The 14,212-nt window shown below is 36.0% G+C and overlaps 1 protein-coding gene across 8 annotated transcripts in view; it reads right to left on the bottom strand.

Moving 5' to 3' along the window:
* Window positions 1-14,212, bottom strand: part of FRYL (FRY like transcription coactivator) — a 178,479-nt gene that overhangs the window by 86,153 nt on the left and 78,114 nt on the right. For all 8 annotated transcript variants that reach the window (XM_076336221.1, XM_076336222.1, XM_076336219.1 and 5 more), the window contains 6 exons: window positions 11,962-12,015; window positions 5,342-5,481; window positions 4,739-4,835; window positions 2,231-2,310; window positions 1,663-1,743; window positions 1,030-1,198 (listed from right to left, as the gene is read on the bottom strand). In XM_076336221.1, coding sequence (XP_076192336.1) covers window positions 1,030-1,198; window positions 1,663-1,743; window positions 2,231-2,310; window positions 4,739-4,835; window positions 5,342-5,481; window positions 11,962-12,015 — 621 coding nt within the window. The remainder of the gene's footprint in view (window positions 1-1,029; window positions 1,199-1,662; window positions 1,744-2,230; window positions 2,311-4,738; window positions 4,836-5,341; window positions 5,482-11,961; window positions 12,016-14,212) is intronic.

Consider the following 14,212-nt stretch of genomic DNA (forward strand, 5'->3'; position numbering starts at 1 on the left):
GCCATAAAAACCACTAGCAGTATCACATTAATTGCCAGTTTGAATTTGAAACATGCAATATGCTTAAGTTAGTCTTATATTCCTTGACGTTATCAACTTTACAAAACATTAGAAACTTAAAAACCTGTTTCCCCAGCAATTAAAAAGAAATTGAAAGGAGAACATTTGTAATACCAGATAGCTATTTACTTTCTACTCAGAATATAGAGAGTACTCAGAATAGAAAAGAATATAAATATGCACAGTTTTCCTCAGATTATTCTGAAGTTTTAAAAAATAAATGTTTATCTCTATTGAAATTATTAGAAAATAGTATTTTGGTTTTTATATACTCATTTTCATTTTCAAGATGACTTTGATGCAAAGAAAATTTTACAGAGAAATAAATAATCCATACACATGTATGCATACTCCACTATACCAAACTGACCACTCTGGACACAATCTAAAGCACCCATGTGTATGGTAGTTTTTTCAGGATTGAGATCCATGTCAACAGCTGTTAAATACTTCTAATAAAATTTACGACCAAGTTGCAATAACTTCAATTACTGTGGAATGGGCGAGTTATTCATTAAGACAATTTTTAATCCACAATCAAGAGAAGCAAACAAAGAGATTTTAAGTCTCCCTGAAAATTAACTGAAGTGTTTTTTAAACAAAAGTGTTTCTTGGCACCTCAGCTGTTAAAAAAAGATATATCAACTAACTTTTTTTCTTTATCATACTGCTTTCATAAAGAAATAAAATTATTTGATTGCTACCCATTTTCATTTAGTCTTGAATAAATTCATATATTACAGGTTTGCCACATTACTGAGACAATTGAGAACAGGTTCTCATGCTAGGCACTCATGAACTGCAGAGAAACAAATGATTCATACCTCTGAGAACTTATGAACTAAAGACAAAAGGATGAAAGACGACACACAAGTAGAGTGAGCAACTGATCACAGCAAGCATCATTGTAGCTTCATGACTTAAACGATCAAATTATGCTCATTTTAGTTTTCCGTAATATTCATTTACCTGCATGAACTGAAACGATGCTTCAAAATCCTCCACAGGATACATCTTTACTCGAAAAAACTTCATTCCCATAATCAAACTGATGATACTTTGTACTACGTGAGGACTCTGTTCTTTTTGTCGCAGTTCCTTTAATTCAGTGACAAACTTCTTCCTAACAGCTTGAAACCTGAACAAGGGATATAGATGGCAATGATTTGCATTCTTAGTTACTTTTATATGATGTCTATAATTTTGAACTGATTTCTTTAGTCCATTAATGATAACAGCACCTACAGTAAAAGAAATACAAGCAAGATGAACCCTGATACTTAAAATCTAGTCATTTAAGAGTGCTTATGATGATCAGCACATTAGAATATACTCGTTAACTGAACAACAAGTATTGACTGATACCAGGCCTCCTTTCCCTGCACCTATAAGTTGACAGCCAGGCAATTCAGTATTGTACTAAAGATTATTTCTTGATTTGTTCAAATTTATTGTGCTGGAACATGAGATGGACACGCCAGACTACACTTGACACTTAAGGGATTAGTTACTGGGTCATTAATAAACGCTGCTGTATTAAATAGTCTTTAAGTCTAGAGTCATTTTTCCCCAAATACAAGAAGAGTCAGAGACTGAACTTACTTTGATTGAGCAAGAACCCCTGTCACTTCTGCATATAAGTCTGCAATAATATGCACATTCCCAGTGTTGGTTCCTGAATACCTGAAGAGAAAAAAAAGCAAGGGCGGGGGGGGAAGTGTTAAATACAACTTTGTTCTTCTAAACCCCAAGCGTGTTCCCAATTACAAACAAAAAGTTTGTTCCATAGCAAGGCAGGTTATTACCATAAAAATAATGAAAGTCAAGCATAAAATGCATGGGTGACATTTAAGTGTTGTCGTTTCATCGAACGGACATAAGAAACATATTCTGCATAGGAAGTTTACTGTAGTTATCCAAACTCAGACTTTTCTTACTCTGGCTGGCTATGCAAATCATTCAGTATATTCTAAGCAAAATAAACTCAGCATTATATTGAACACAGCTGCGTTCTTTCAAGATATGTTTTCAGTTTAAAGATATCAATCGGTGTTCGTTTACAGTATTATCACCAACATGTTACATGTGAGGCAAAGGAGAACAATCACAACAATCAAGCACAGGCTGGTAATACGCACAAAATATTTTAAACTACACAAGTGAAACTTACCCTTCCTTATGTTTAAAGTGCTTAAAAGCCAAGTTTAGAACTTCATGTACTAAAGGATCTGGCACTGGATGAACAGGTATCTGAAATGCAGATATCATTTCTATGTATGTAACTATGCATGTATATATACACGTATGGATGTATGAAGTAAATAAACAGTACTGTGAGATCCCCTGTAGAAATCTCTCCCACTACTGTCAAAGGACACATCCTTTGTTGGCATACGATAGCAAGTTAATTTTGCAATATATGAATATTTACACAACCTGTATTGACATTCTCAAATTATTTTGCATACTGGCTTTTAGGGATTAAATTCATAATAAAATAAACAACAGTAATGTAAACACTATGAATTTGTCATCAAAATTTATCAGACTAGGTTAACTATGCATCTTTCCACACTTTCTACACTGTGTGGTGTTACTATTACAGATTTAACCTCGAAATGCATTTCATCTCGATATAAAGGAAGACAAAACCAAGAATGCAGGAGAGATGATCACCTCCATTTTAGACTTTCTGCAGATGAAAGCAGCCAAAACATAAAAGTCTTCCTACCAATAAGTAACAATTTGGTGAGAAACCAAAACCAAGCATTGATTAGAAGGCCCTTTTTAGTGAGGTTCTCTGACATCACCACTTTTCTCGGGTTTAAAAGAAAACATTTGCTTAAAAATCAAATGTATTCTTTAAAAAAAACACTATATATAATTATGAAGTCATAATATCTTTAAAATTTCAAAGCAATTTAGGTAGGGACTAGGATAACCCTGCTAAACATTGCTGCTTAAGAGTGATTAAGATTTTCACTAAAATATATTAGAAGAAAAGACTACTGTTCTTGTCTACAGAAAACAAAGCACTTACTGCTTGAGAATTTCATATTCTGCATCACGAAAGCTATTTGTCCAAGAACTGCCAGTTACTGGAACTGGCTATTTACATGCATATTCATACAATGAGTAATACGTAGTCATTTAAGCAAAAAATTTTTGTTCCTACATAGGTCATGTCTGTCACCCTCTCTCCGGTTGCTTTGTGCATATTACAGAAAGGGCTGGATCATACCCTTTGCACCCTCTAAAACCAGTTTCTAAGAATTAAGCAATGATAGGGCTCCCAGGAAGACAGGAAGATGGATGCAATGTGAATGTAAATACGTTTATTGATAAAAAGCCATCCTTCCTGCGCTTTGTTTGACTGCCTAATTGCAGGTGCACATTACAGGCAGAACATACAGACCCTCCTTTAGATAACTTTTAATACTAAATTGTCTGAAGGATTCTCTTAAGTGGTGTATCTACGTTTAGTGGCCCATTGCAGATCTTTAGCAGAGGAAAAAATCCTTATCAGAAAAATACCTATCTTGTCCGGAGTACAAGCGTGATAGGCTCACCAAGCATTACAGGAGTCACCACAGACTCTCTTCAAGACCAAAACTTTGGCACCACTCCTGACATCTGAATCACTGGCAATATATACTCTACTCAACAGAAAAACTAGTACCAGTTCAAAATACAGAAGCTACCCATACAACCCTGCAATCCTAAACAACCTATTCCATTTCCCTTTTTCTTTAGCACTGATAGAAAATTTAGGCAGGGAGAGAGCATGAACTAAAGATTTTCTGTAAAACACTAACACATAGGAGTTTGATGGTTTTAATAGTGCTCTCTGCATCTCTGTGCATGCAGTATAGGAATATCACTTTGGATGATTGGTAAGTGTCTCAGAGAAGGATAGGCAGCTCTTTTGTTTTACTGTTTTCATTTTTCCCTGTATCACAAACATGCCCTACACAACCACATAAACATAAATCTCCTAACAAATTATTTGCAAACTAAACCATAGTCCTTGCTTTACTTAGTAGAGAAAGCCATTTAATTTTCATGTACCTATAAATAAAAGACATAAACTACTTAAGTATTTGAAAAATCAAATTTGCTCAAGTCTGCTTCATGTTTGAAACCCTTTCTTACAGTAATCTTTTTCTCCTCTCAAAAAAATGCAAGAAAAAAATGCTGCTACTTGAAGCCAAACTCTATCGTCTTCTCCATATACCAATGCAAATTTTATATTAACAGAAATTGTGCGTGTAACATCATCTAGCACTACATTATAAGGCAAAGCAAAATTACATACCCTTTCTAATTTTTTTTAAAAAGTGACATTTTAATCTTGTCATTCGATGATTTCACGTTGTATTTCAAAAATGTTAAAGGAGACAAAAGGCACTGAACATAAATAAAATGTATTTTTTTACAGTTTTGCTTTTTGCAGTACATCAGCAGCTTTGACTTAGTGGATCCAAGACGTGAACTGAGATAACGCAGGCACGTAAAAAGACAGGAGAGGCCAAAGGCTTTATGCAACTGAGAGCATAATTACAGCCTGCATATGCTCATCATATATATGCTCCAGTTTTTAACATAAAAATTTAAAGGAGATGACCAAAACATTAAAAGCAAAAGATTAAAAGAAGTTGGCCAAAGCAAAAGAGCTTACCTGTTTTAGAACCTCTATTAAAACTAAACAAAAAATGAAATCTACAGCTAAGTCCCTCCTTTCAAGTAGATAATCTCTTTCACGTTGTTGGTCATCCCTAAAATGAGAAATCAAGAACACACGTATCATACACAAGACTGAATACAAATACTGCAGAGAATACATGTCTTATGTAATACATTGCATACAAATACATGCCTTTCATGCAATCATTGTTGCACATGTATATAAAATGGATGGTTAGAAAGACTTTGGGGTTTGTGACATCTTGCCCTCTCCTAAAAGGACCTGCCAACAACCAAAACAATTCAAAAAGGGGACAAACTGGCTTGGAATTATCAGCGTCCAACTTCCCTCTGTATATCAACCCCAAAATCATTAATGCACTTCATGCATATCATCTACGCAAGTGAAATACACTACCTCAAAGAAGCCCATACGCAAGTTAAATACACTACCTCAAAGAAGCCCATGCTCTTTCTACACAGATTTAGGTAATGACAGATCCAAATACAAAATACTTGTCAAAAAAGTACAAAGCACACATTTTCTTACAAGAAAGCACACAAAAATCAGACAGACTTTTGCAAGGAAAACTCTTACCCCTTCGATTTTGTGCTAGATCGAGGTCTATATTCATAAGATTCATCTTCTGTTCCATTTTGACGCCTGTACCAGTCAAACAAGGTGCGTAATAAGGAGGGGAGACAGTGCTCTGCTACTGAGCTCATAGAGCTTATCAACTGAAAAAAATTAAGAAAAGTAGTTCAGCATGATAAAGCAATCTAAAAATCCTAGAATTATAATAATTCTTTCAGATTCATATTTAACATTAAAAACTGTATATCATATAATTTTACAAAGTGGCAACTTTATGTATCATTTTCATCTAGGACAATTACTGTTAATATGACACTCTAAGTCAATTATTATGACAAATTTAAGCAGACAAAGTGTTCCAAAGATCACAGGGATCAGAGAATCCTATATTTATGCAGATAACACGTATAAAACCATTGAGAAAACAGCAGAGATTTTAGGATGTCCCTGAATGTTGTCATACGTATCTCTGAAGTACACATACCTTTACATTACAAATGACAGGTAAGAGATAACCCACCTAAACCTTCCAAAACATGCTTCTTTGGTTATTATACAAACAAAAAATAAGAGCTTTTTAGATATTCTACTCTACTTTTAATACATTTGACTGTCTAGTTCTCAAGCTGTATTTATTTTCAGCATAACTCCCCTATCTACTGCCCTCTTTCAGAAAACCCATGAGTCGTGAACTTATCTGTGAAACAGTGGCAATAGAAACCATTATAGAATGAAGACCTTAACATGTTATGAAACTTAAACTCCCGAGGCTTCCTTTAACTTAAACAGAGCTCATCCGTGCCCAGGCTTGGGGAGGAGAAGAATGAAAGACGGCATAAAGCAGCTATAAACTGCCTGCCGGGAGGCAGCAGGGAGCAAGCCCATCCCCAAAACAGGGGCTGGAAAAGGAGAGTTACCACATTGCCCACTGATGCCACACATTAATTACCTCTTGCATCTTTCAAATAAGACGTTTCAATAGAAGCCACCCTCATGCAATAACTTGTCTATTACTCACTATTCTGGAAAACCAAGATAACATCAATGCCATTGTTTCTTTGTCCTCATTTGAAGCATCTTGGTTTTTCAGGTTTGGGGAAGGGATGGGGGCAGGTTAACCATAAGGAAACATCAGAAGGATCTCTTTCAACCATCTGAATACTCTACTCAGCTTGTTAACCAGTCAGCTATTCAAGTCACAAGAACTAAGTAGTATTCTTGACTCTCTGAAAAATCCCTGAATTATACAAACAAGTGGAGAAACTTCCTGAAAATAAGTAAAATCATATTCTTATTCTATGAGTTCATAAAATGTTACATCCCAGTATACAATACAAACTGCATATATTCCAAACTTGAAGAGGAACTAGGTTTCACTAAGAAATTTTTATTAGAATAGTGACATTATGGTTTTCCTATTATGTCTGTCAATAAGACACTTATTATGTCTGTCAATAGAACACTCACTAACAAGGGGTTCAGTGGAAAAACTAGGCATGCCTGCTGCAGGAGAGGCATGCACATTGAGCTAACTGCACAAAAAGATGAAGGCAGTTATTGCAGGCAACACAAAAACATACGAAGTATTTTAAACACAGAAAAGAAACAGAAGCTAGAAATACTGTGTAGGCTTGCTATAATGCCTTGCATTTTGGAGCAAACACTAAATTTTGAGAATTGCTTCAGTCTTATACTAATATACATTGAAATCTTTATGACTTGCTTTGGAAACGAAGCACGTTGTAAGCTTGTTCCTTGTGCTCTGATATCCATACAAAATAAATATCCAGTCAACCAACCGACATACATCAGACTTCTAGAAGCAGACAGTAAAAACAGCTCAATTTTACCACTGTAAAGTTATACTGTGATCTGAAATGAAGCAGTGTGATGAAATAGAACATGTACAAATTAAGATGTTGCTCAAGAGAATTTTCTCATGTGGCAGAGGTCAGAAGACAAACTTCTTTGGAAAAAAACCAATAGTGAAAACTTGTGAAGAGGGAGAGGAGAAGAGGAAAGAAAAATCATGAGGAAATTTGAGACATTTCTGGGCTAATATTAAAACTATCATCCTTTAGTAAGAGGAAGCATCAGAAAAAAGAACTCAAAAGACTAATTTGTATTGATAAAGCTTCAAAAAATCTTCACCGAGATTTCACTAGCAAGAAATGCCTGCTGCTTGTATCAGCTTGGGGTACTCAAACATCTGTTGACCTCACTAGCATTCTCCAGCCAGGAGCAGAAAAAGTAAGTTAAAAGCATTAATGTATTTTGGGAAAAAAATTATTCAGAAAGCAGAATGAACAAACCCTCCTCATGAGTTACTAAACTGAAGATATTAGACTCAGCACAAAATCATCAACGAAATCCTTAGAATGAAAGCTAAACTCGCTGAAGAAGGGATCTATCACCAACCACAGCAATCCAAAATGTGTTTTGCCTTCAGAATTTACTGTCAATTTCCATACCCCAAATAACCTAAACACTGGGGAAATACATTAATTTCTCTTTCTGTAAAAATAACAAAGTTCTCTTTCTCTAAAAATAATGATACATCCAATACGTTGCACCAAGCTACGTTCATGCAGCAGCTACACACACAACAGGACAGGAACAGATTAAGCCAACACAAGTTACCCTGTGCTGTCAATATAAAATGCCCCCACAAAGCACTTCTCCTCTGCCCTCCTTCAGAACTGATGGGTTTACTTGTAGAAGAAGAAAGATGCATTTTAAGCTTTACTAAACCTTTTCCTTAGGTTTTTCTGCAAGTTTACACAGTATATTAATACTACTACCACTCATAAATTTTCCAGCAGTTGGGCATTTTACGTCGTCTTCCACAGAAACTAGCTGTATCATATGCATTAAAAAAATTGTCATTGGTAAAGTGCTAAACCCAGAAACTACTGGCATTATAAAGCATTTTCCTCTTGAAATGAAGTATCAGTTTTACATTATAATTATTTATTTCCTGCCAAGTTTTGCATCCTTAACATTTTAAGGAAGAGGCATTGGAATTATCAGGAAGATGAAATCTTTGCTCATATTTGTGCTGGTTCTGGCTGGGATAGAGTTAATTTTCTTCATAGTAGCTAGTATGGGGCTATGTTTTGGTTTGTGCTGGAAATGGTGTTGATAACACAGGGATGTTTTCGTTCTTGCTGAGCAGTGCTTACACAGAGTCAAGGCCTTTTCTGCTTCTCACCCCACCCCACCAGCGAGCAGGCTGGGGCTGCACAAGAAGCTGGGAGGGGACACAGCCGGGACAGCTGACTCCACTGACCAAAGGGATATTCCACACCATATGACGTCATGCTCAGCATACAAAGCTGGGGAAAGAAGAAGGAAGGGGGGGAGGAGGATGGGACACATTTGGAGTGATGGTGTTTGTCTTCCCAAGTAACGGTTACGCGTGATGGAGCCCTGCTTTCCTGGCGATGGCTGAACACCTGCCTGCCGATGGGAAGGAGGGAATGAATTCCTTGTTTTGCTTTGCTTGCGTGCGCGGCTTTTGCTTTACCTATTAAACTGTCTTTATCTCAACCCACGAGTTTTCTCACTTTTACCCTTCCGATTCTCTCCTCCATCCCACCGGAGGAGAGTGAGCGAGCGGCTGTGTCCTGCTTAGTTGCTGGCTGGGGTTAAACCACAACAATATTACATAGCTGCTAAGCAGAACATGAGCTATATGCTTACTCTTTTTATTTAAAATAATTACCATACTGCTTGGATACTAAATTCAAAACCATCTTATATAAAAATTATAAGAAAACCTTTTTATTTTAGCATTAAACTTTGCCTAAGTTGAAAGCAGCAATCCAGACAAAGAGCGATCCTGTAATGCCCAGGAGGACAGAGCTGGACATGATGTGTACTTATATTCCTCGGAATGAAACAGCAAAGCATGCTCCAGTCTTAAAGGCTGTAACGCATTGCTAATTGCTGCACTTAACATACCCAACAGCACATTGACAGGTAAGGAGAGAGAGATGCAAAATTATAGTAAGATGCTAGAGCCCAAATTCCAGCTATGGCCAAAATTCCGACCCTGAAAACATTGCTCACGTTGTGCCTAATCATGAACAAGCCTGAACCCCAGAGACACATCTGTTTTCAGCAAAGTCACTGAGATGGCCAAGATATGCTTCTGCGTGATCATAAAGTTTTGGTGTCTTAGGACAAGAGTAGGAAATTGCCAAGTATGATTCCTACAACGAACAAAAGAAGAAAAATACAAGCTATTTCAGTTTCAAGCTGTACAAGCAAAAATATTTTAAGAAATGCAATATATGCTCTATAAAAAAATTCCTCTCCGGTAGCTTCTTTGACGCGCTAGGAATGATAAAGGGAAAGCACTGATACTAAAATGATAACATTTTTAACAGTTTCAAAGTGTATCAACATAAAAATTTCCTTCTCATTTTCCAAAGTTTCATCTGTTTCAGCTACATTTACATTTTTGTTCCAATTAAAACCTCAATGACAAATAAAAGAATTGTACTATTTGAAAATTAAAAACTATTGGATTTTGCACAGTCGGATCTAATAGCAGCCCTCTTGGTCTGGTTATGCTTCCAACAGAAACAGCTTATAAACCCATTAAACAGCTATTTTACTTTTTCATAATAGGGACAGGCAAAACTACACGCCTTCCTCCTCCATCCCTCTTCTCACCACTTACTGAGCTGAGAGAATGAGTGTTAACTAGATACCTTCTTACTCCCAGAGTCCCTCTTGTGTTTCAGCCCTGCTCTTTTTATTCACAAAGTACAACACTTACTAGCTCAGACACCATATCAGTATAGCTAAAGCCACTTTTTAGCCTCAAATTCCTAACTCTGTAAAGATCTCTGGGTGAACAAGGTTGGCCCAGTGACAGCTCTAGCTTCTCTGCTGTGTCACTGGATGCTGTGGCCGTGCACTCTGGATCCTCCTCTCTCCCATATTTTGCCAATGTCTTCTTACTCTGCAGTCTTCTGCACTGCTGGAAAATTGATCTTAATATTGGTTTCCTATACCCAGCAATGAACAGAGAGAAACAATTTAATTCCTTTTGCCAAACAATGTTCAAAATTCCCTATCAAAATTCACAATTCTTGTCACCACAAGGGAGCCATTCTGCTCTGGCTCTCTAAAATAGTTTCTTGAGTACCATTAAAATTCAGATCTCGATGAACCCAAAGTAGATTACAAACAACAAAAGAACAAAGTAAGAACTCACACACATACACACACACACACACATATATACACACAATCAAAATTAATTATTTTTAAAGTACTACATTTTCAGGAGAATGAGTTTATTTCTATATTACAAGATTTCAAAAGTTATATGCTTTATTTTTTACTTTTCTTCACTCAGCATATTTTTAGAACCTGTATGTAGTTTAATACATGACTACTAGTGATTTATAAAAACATCCTTAACTGGGGAAAAATGGGGGGGGGGGCGGAGTTAATAGAAAAATTAGTAATATTACTGATTTACTGATTTGCTTAGATCATCCCTACCATGCATATTATTTAACTTTTGGTCAGCTTTAAAACAAAATACTGTAGCTACCAAAGAATTTATGCCCTATCCCCCCTCACCCATTTTCCTTGCTTATGAGTAATCTTCCATTTAGGAGATAATGGCCTTACAGCAGGTTAGATTAGAAAATATTAAAAGGCTATGTGAGGTTTTTGGTGGTAGTTTTGGTTTTGTTTTTCTTTGAAAAGAAAACTATACATCAAATATTACATGCTATTATTTGTTTCTCTTTTGGGAGGAGGGAAAAGAGGTGCACGGACGGCTATTAATTGAAAAGTAGGGGCAGATCCACAGATTTCAGTGCAACGTCTAATACCTATATCCGAGGAGTAATGGAAAGCATGAAACAAAAATCCAGTTACAGAAGATATGGACAGAACACTAAACTTCATACAGTAAGATATTATTCAGCAACAGTTAAGAACAGGAACAGGCAATTAATGGGGCTTCATCTGAATGCTGCCTCTCCATTGCAAGGAACTAGTTACGGGACAAAAACATGCCTATACTATGAAAGAATTAGAAATACAGACAATAAACATGAATAAATCGAGCAGAGAGTTCTTCCAGGTACAGTTCACTTAATAGTAAGTGAAACAGAATAGCCTCACAGTGCGACTATATACTCAGCAAAGGGCAAAGTAACATTTTGAATCTACCTTATGCCTTCTGCCATAGAATCAAAAAGCCCTCAGTAAAAGCCATGTTGCTGAAATTAACACTATTTGCTTATAAAAGCAGAACCCCAAACACTGAAACAGTAAGTGATATAGGCTGAGGTTACACAAAGCCTATTAAAAGGAATAGAAATAAATTAAGTCTTTTTGTCCCCTATCGTATTTCAGCATCTTTCCTACAGCAGCTTTCACTGCCGCCTTCAAAAAATTAATCTATTCTAGTAGTTTCTTACTATCATAATCTACAAGGGAAAATAAAGTCTAACTAACATTCAAGGTCTAAATCTTCTGACGCTGATTCAGACGTGGATGTTCCAAGTCATTACAACAGTGGAACCACTATTCTGCAAAGACATAGACCACCTTAATCCAGTAAAAACTGTTTTCAATTACGTGTCTCCTACCTGATCAAACTGAAGATCTTCACCTCTTTGAAGAGATCTGGACAAGAGCTTTTCCTGTAAAAAAAAAAAAAAAAAAGAAAAAGAAACATGAATTTCACAATGCAATCGACTTATCAGAGATAGATTCCTTCTTTCTCAGTTAAATTACAGAACAAAGAAAGAACTTTTAATGTCAATATTTGCATTATTTTGCAGCTAGAACCATTTCTGAAGATGCGAAGAATACAGATCTAAAATTAATTTGTTAGCTTAACAGTAATAACGTTAAAGACTGACAAATAGAAAATGCCAAACACCTCTCCCAAACAGCAGGGCCTACAGCAGTGTGCTCAACAGAGATAGCTGGCAGTGGGTGCCAAGTATAACTTAGAAGGAAAGCCATTCCCATCTGAATTAACAAGCATATTCATGTTCATATAAGGCAGTTATTGTAAGCTACAAGAATGAATTTTAAAATGCCTCACAAAGGCAGAGACAATTGTTCAATGCATTTGCAGTCTGCGCTTTCCCTGAACTGCAATGAAAAATAGCTAGAAAACCTAGTCCAGGAAAAGAAGAATGTCAATAATAAGTTGCTTTACATTTGAAATAACTTTGTAAGGTACAGAAAAGATGCAATATTACTAGAATTTAATTATTACCATATTTCATTGCTACCGGTTCCATAAGACATACTGCTCTGTTAAAAGCAAAATTAAATTATATTCCTGACAAAATAATTTAGTGAGAATTGAAGCATTAAGAAAACACAACACTCATGGCACTTAGGGAGATGGTTTAGTGGTGGACTTGGCAGTGTTAGGTTTACAGTTGGACTTGATGATCTTAAAGGTCTTTTCCAACCTAAATGAGTCTATGATTCTATGAACTGTAATATTTATGTAATAGTAATTATTACTAGTCACTGTTGAGAGTACCAGATTATACAGTTACAAGAAATACAACTTTTACAGTCTCTTGCTAGGGTATCCTGGAAAGCAAAAAAAGACAAGAGGAAGGGGGGGAAAAAAAAAAAAATAAAAAGACCAAGTCCCATGTACTGGCTCTGAGGGTCAATGGTTTACGGTAAGCCAAGCGCCACAGTAACAGCTTTAAGGGCATAATACAAAGCAGCAAGATATATAAAGATGTGATTCATTTCTTGCTACTTAAAGAAATTTTAAACTACTTTTCACTTCATTTTGATGGGGAAAGTAGAAAAAGTACTCAAAGTAAGGAGTTAACAGCTCACATTAGATTGCAGTAAGCAAACAAAGAGCTTTTATAGATCAAATTAAGTCAAGTAGTAAACCAGAAGAGCTGTTAATTTGCCTGGTCTGGGATGTAAAGGAGGCATAGTGGTACTGATAGCCAGTACTGCTCTCAACAGGTTGTGCCTCAGTTACCACAAAACAACTGCTCAGTAGTTTAGTAAGAGACAACACCCTTGCTGTCAGGCTGTTGACAAAAATTTAAAAAATCAATATTGCTTCGCATTTAACACTTGCAAGGCTGCAACAGACAGGCTATATGTTAAACAGATACAAATTGGGATTGCATGTACCAAGCCCAAGATTCAAACTGGCAGCTTATTTTCGTTTGTCCTATCCATAATCTTGAAAACACGAGACAATTTCTGGCATCTTCTGCTGTGAGTGCAGCTGTATTTTGGTGTTCAAAAGGACACAATCTCTGGCAACTATTACAGCCTCTGAAAAATTGAATTCAACATTGCCCAGGCAAACAGCATTTGCCTACTCTGAAAGCATAACTTGAAATAATACAGGTACCAATTCACAAGTCGGACCATTTTCACTTTCTGTAATCCAAAGAAGCCCACTTAATTGTCTAAGAAAACACTGTCATTTATGTACACTTCCAGTATGGCTAAATAAAAAATATTTTAAACAAGAAGGTGGTTTCAAGAAAATGCATTTAATATTCTGAAATAGTTCTATTTGTTCATCAACTGATGTATTAGCCAATGTTCTTTCACTGTGTATTCAAAAGCAAGGGGGCAAAGGTTTCAGATACTGGCAAATGAACACTTTTTTTATCTTATAAATTCATATAATTTTACATGTTAAGTCTGTTCAAAATACTGTTATGGACTTGACATTTTGCAGCAGATACTAAAAGCTCCAGAGAGCACTTGCAAATCAGAATTCCCTTTTAATTAGAATTCCTCCCTCCCCTTTTTTTATAAGGAAACATCTACTGTAGGTGAATTCATGTGATCTGTACTATGCTTTTAGATAAACTGCACAAATAA

This window comes from Aptenodytes patagonicus, chromosome 4, assembly GCF_965638725.1.
Source record: "Aptenodytes patagonicus chromosome 4, bAptPat1.pri.cur, whole genome shotgun sequence".
Lineage (NCBI taxonomy): Eukaryota > Metazoa > Chordata > Aves > Sphenisciformes > Spheniscidae > Aptenodytes > Aptenodytes patagonicus.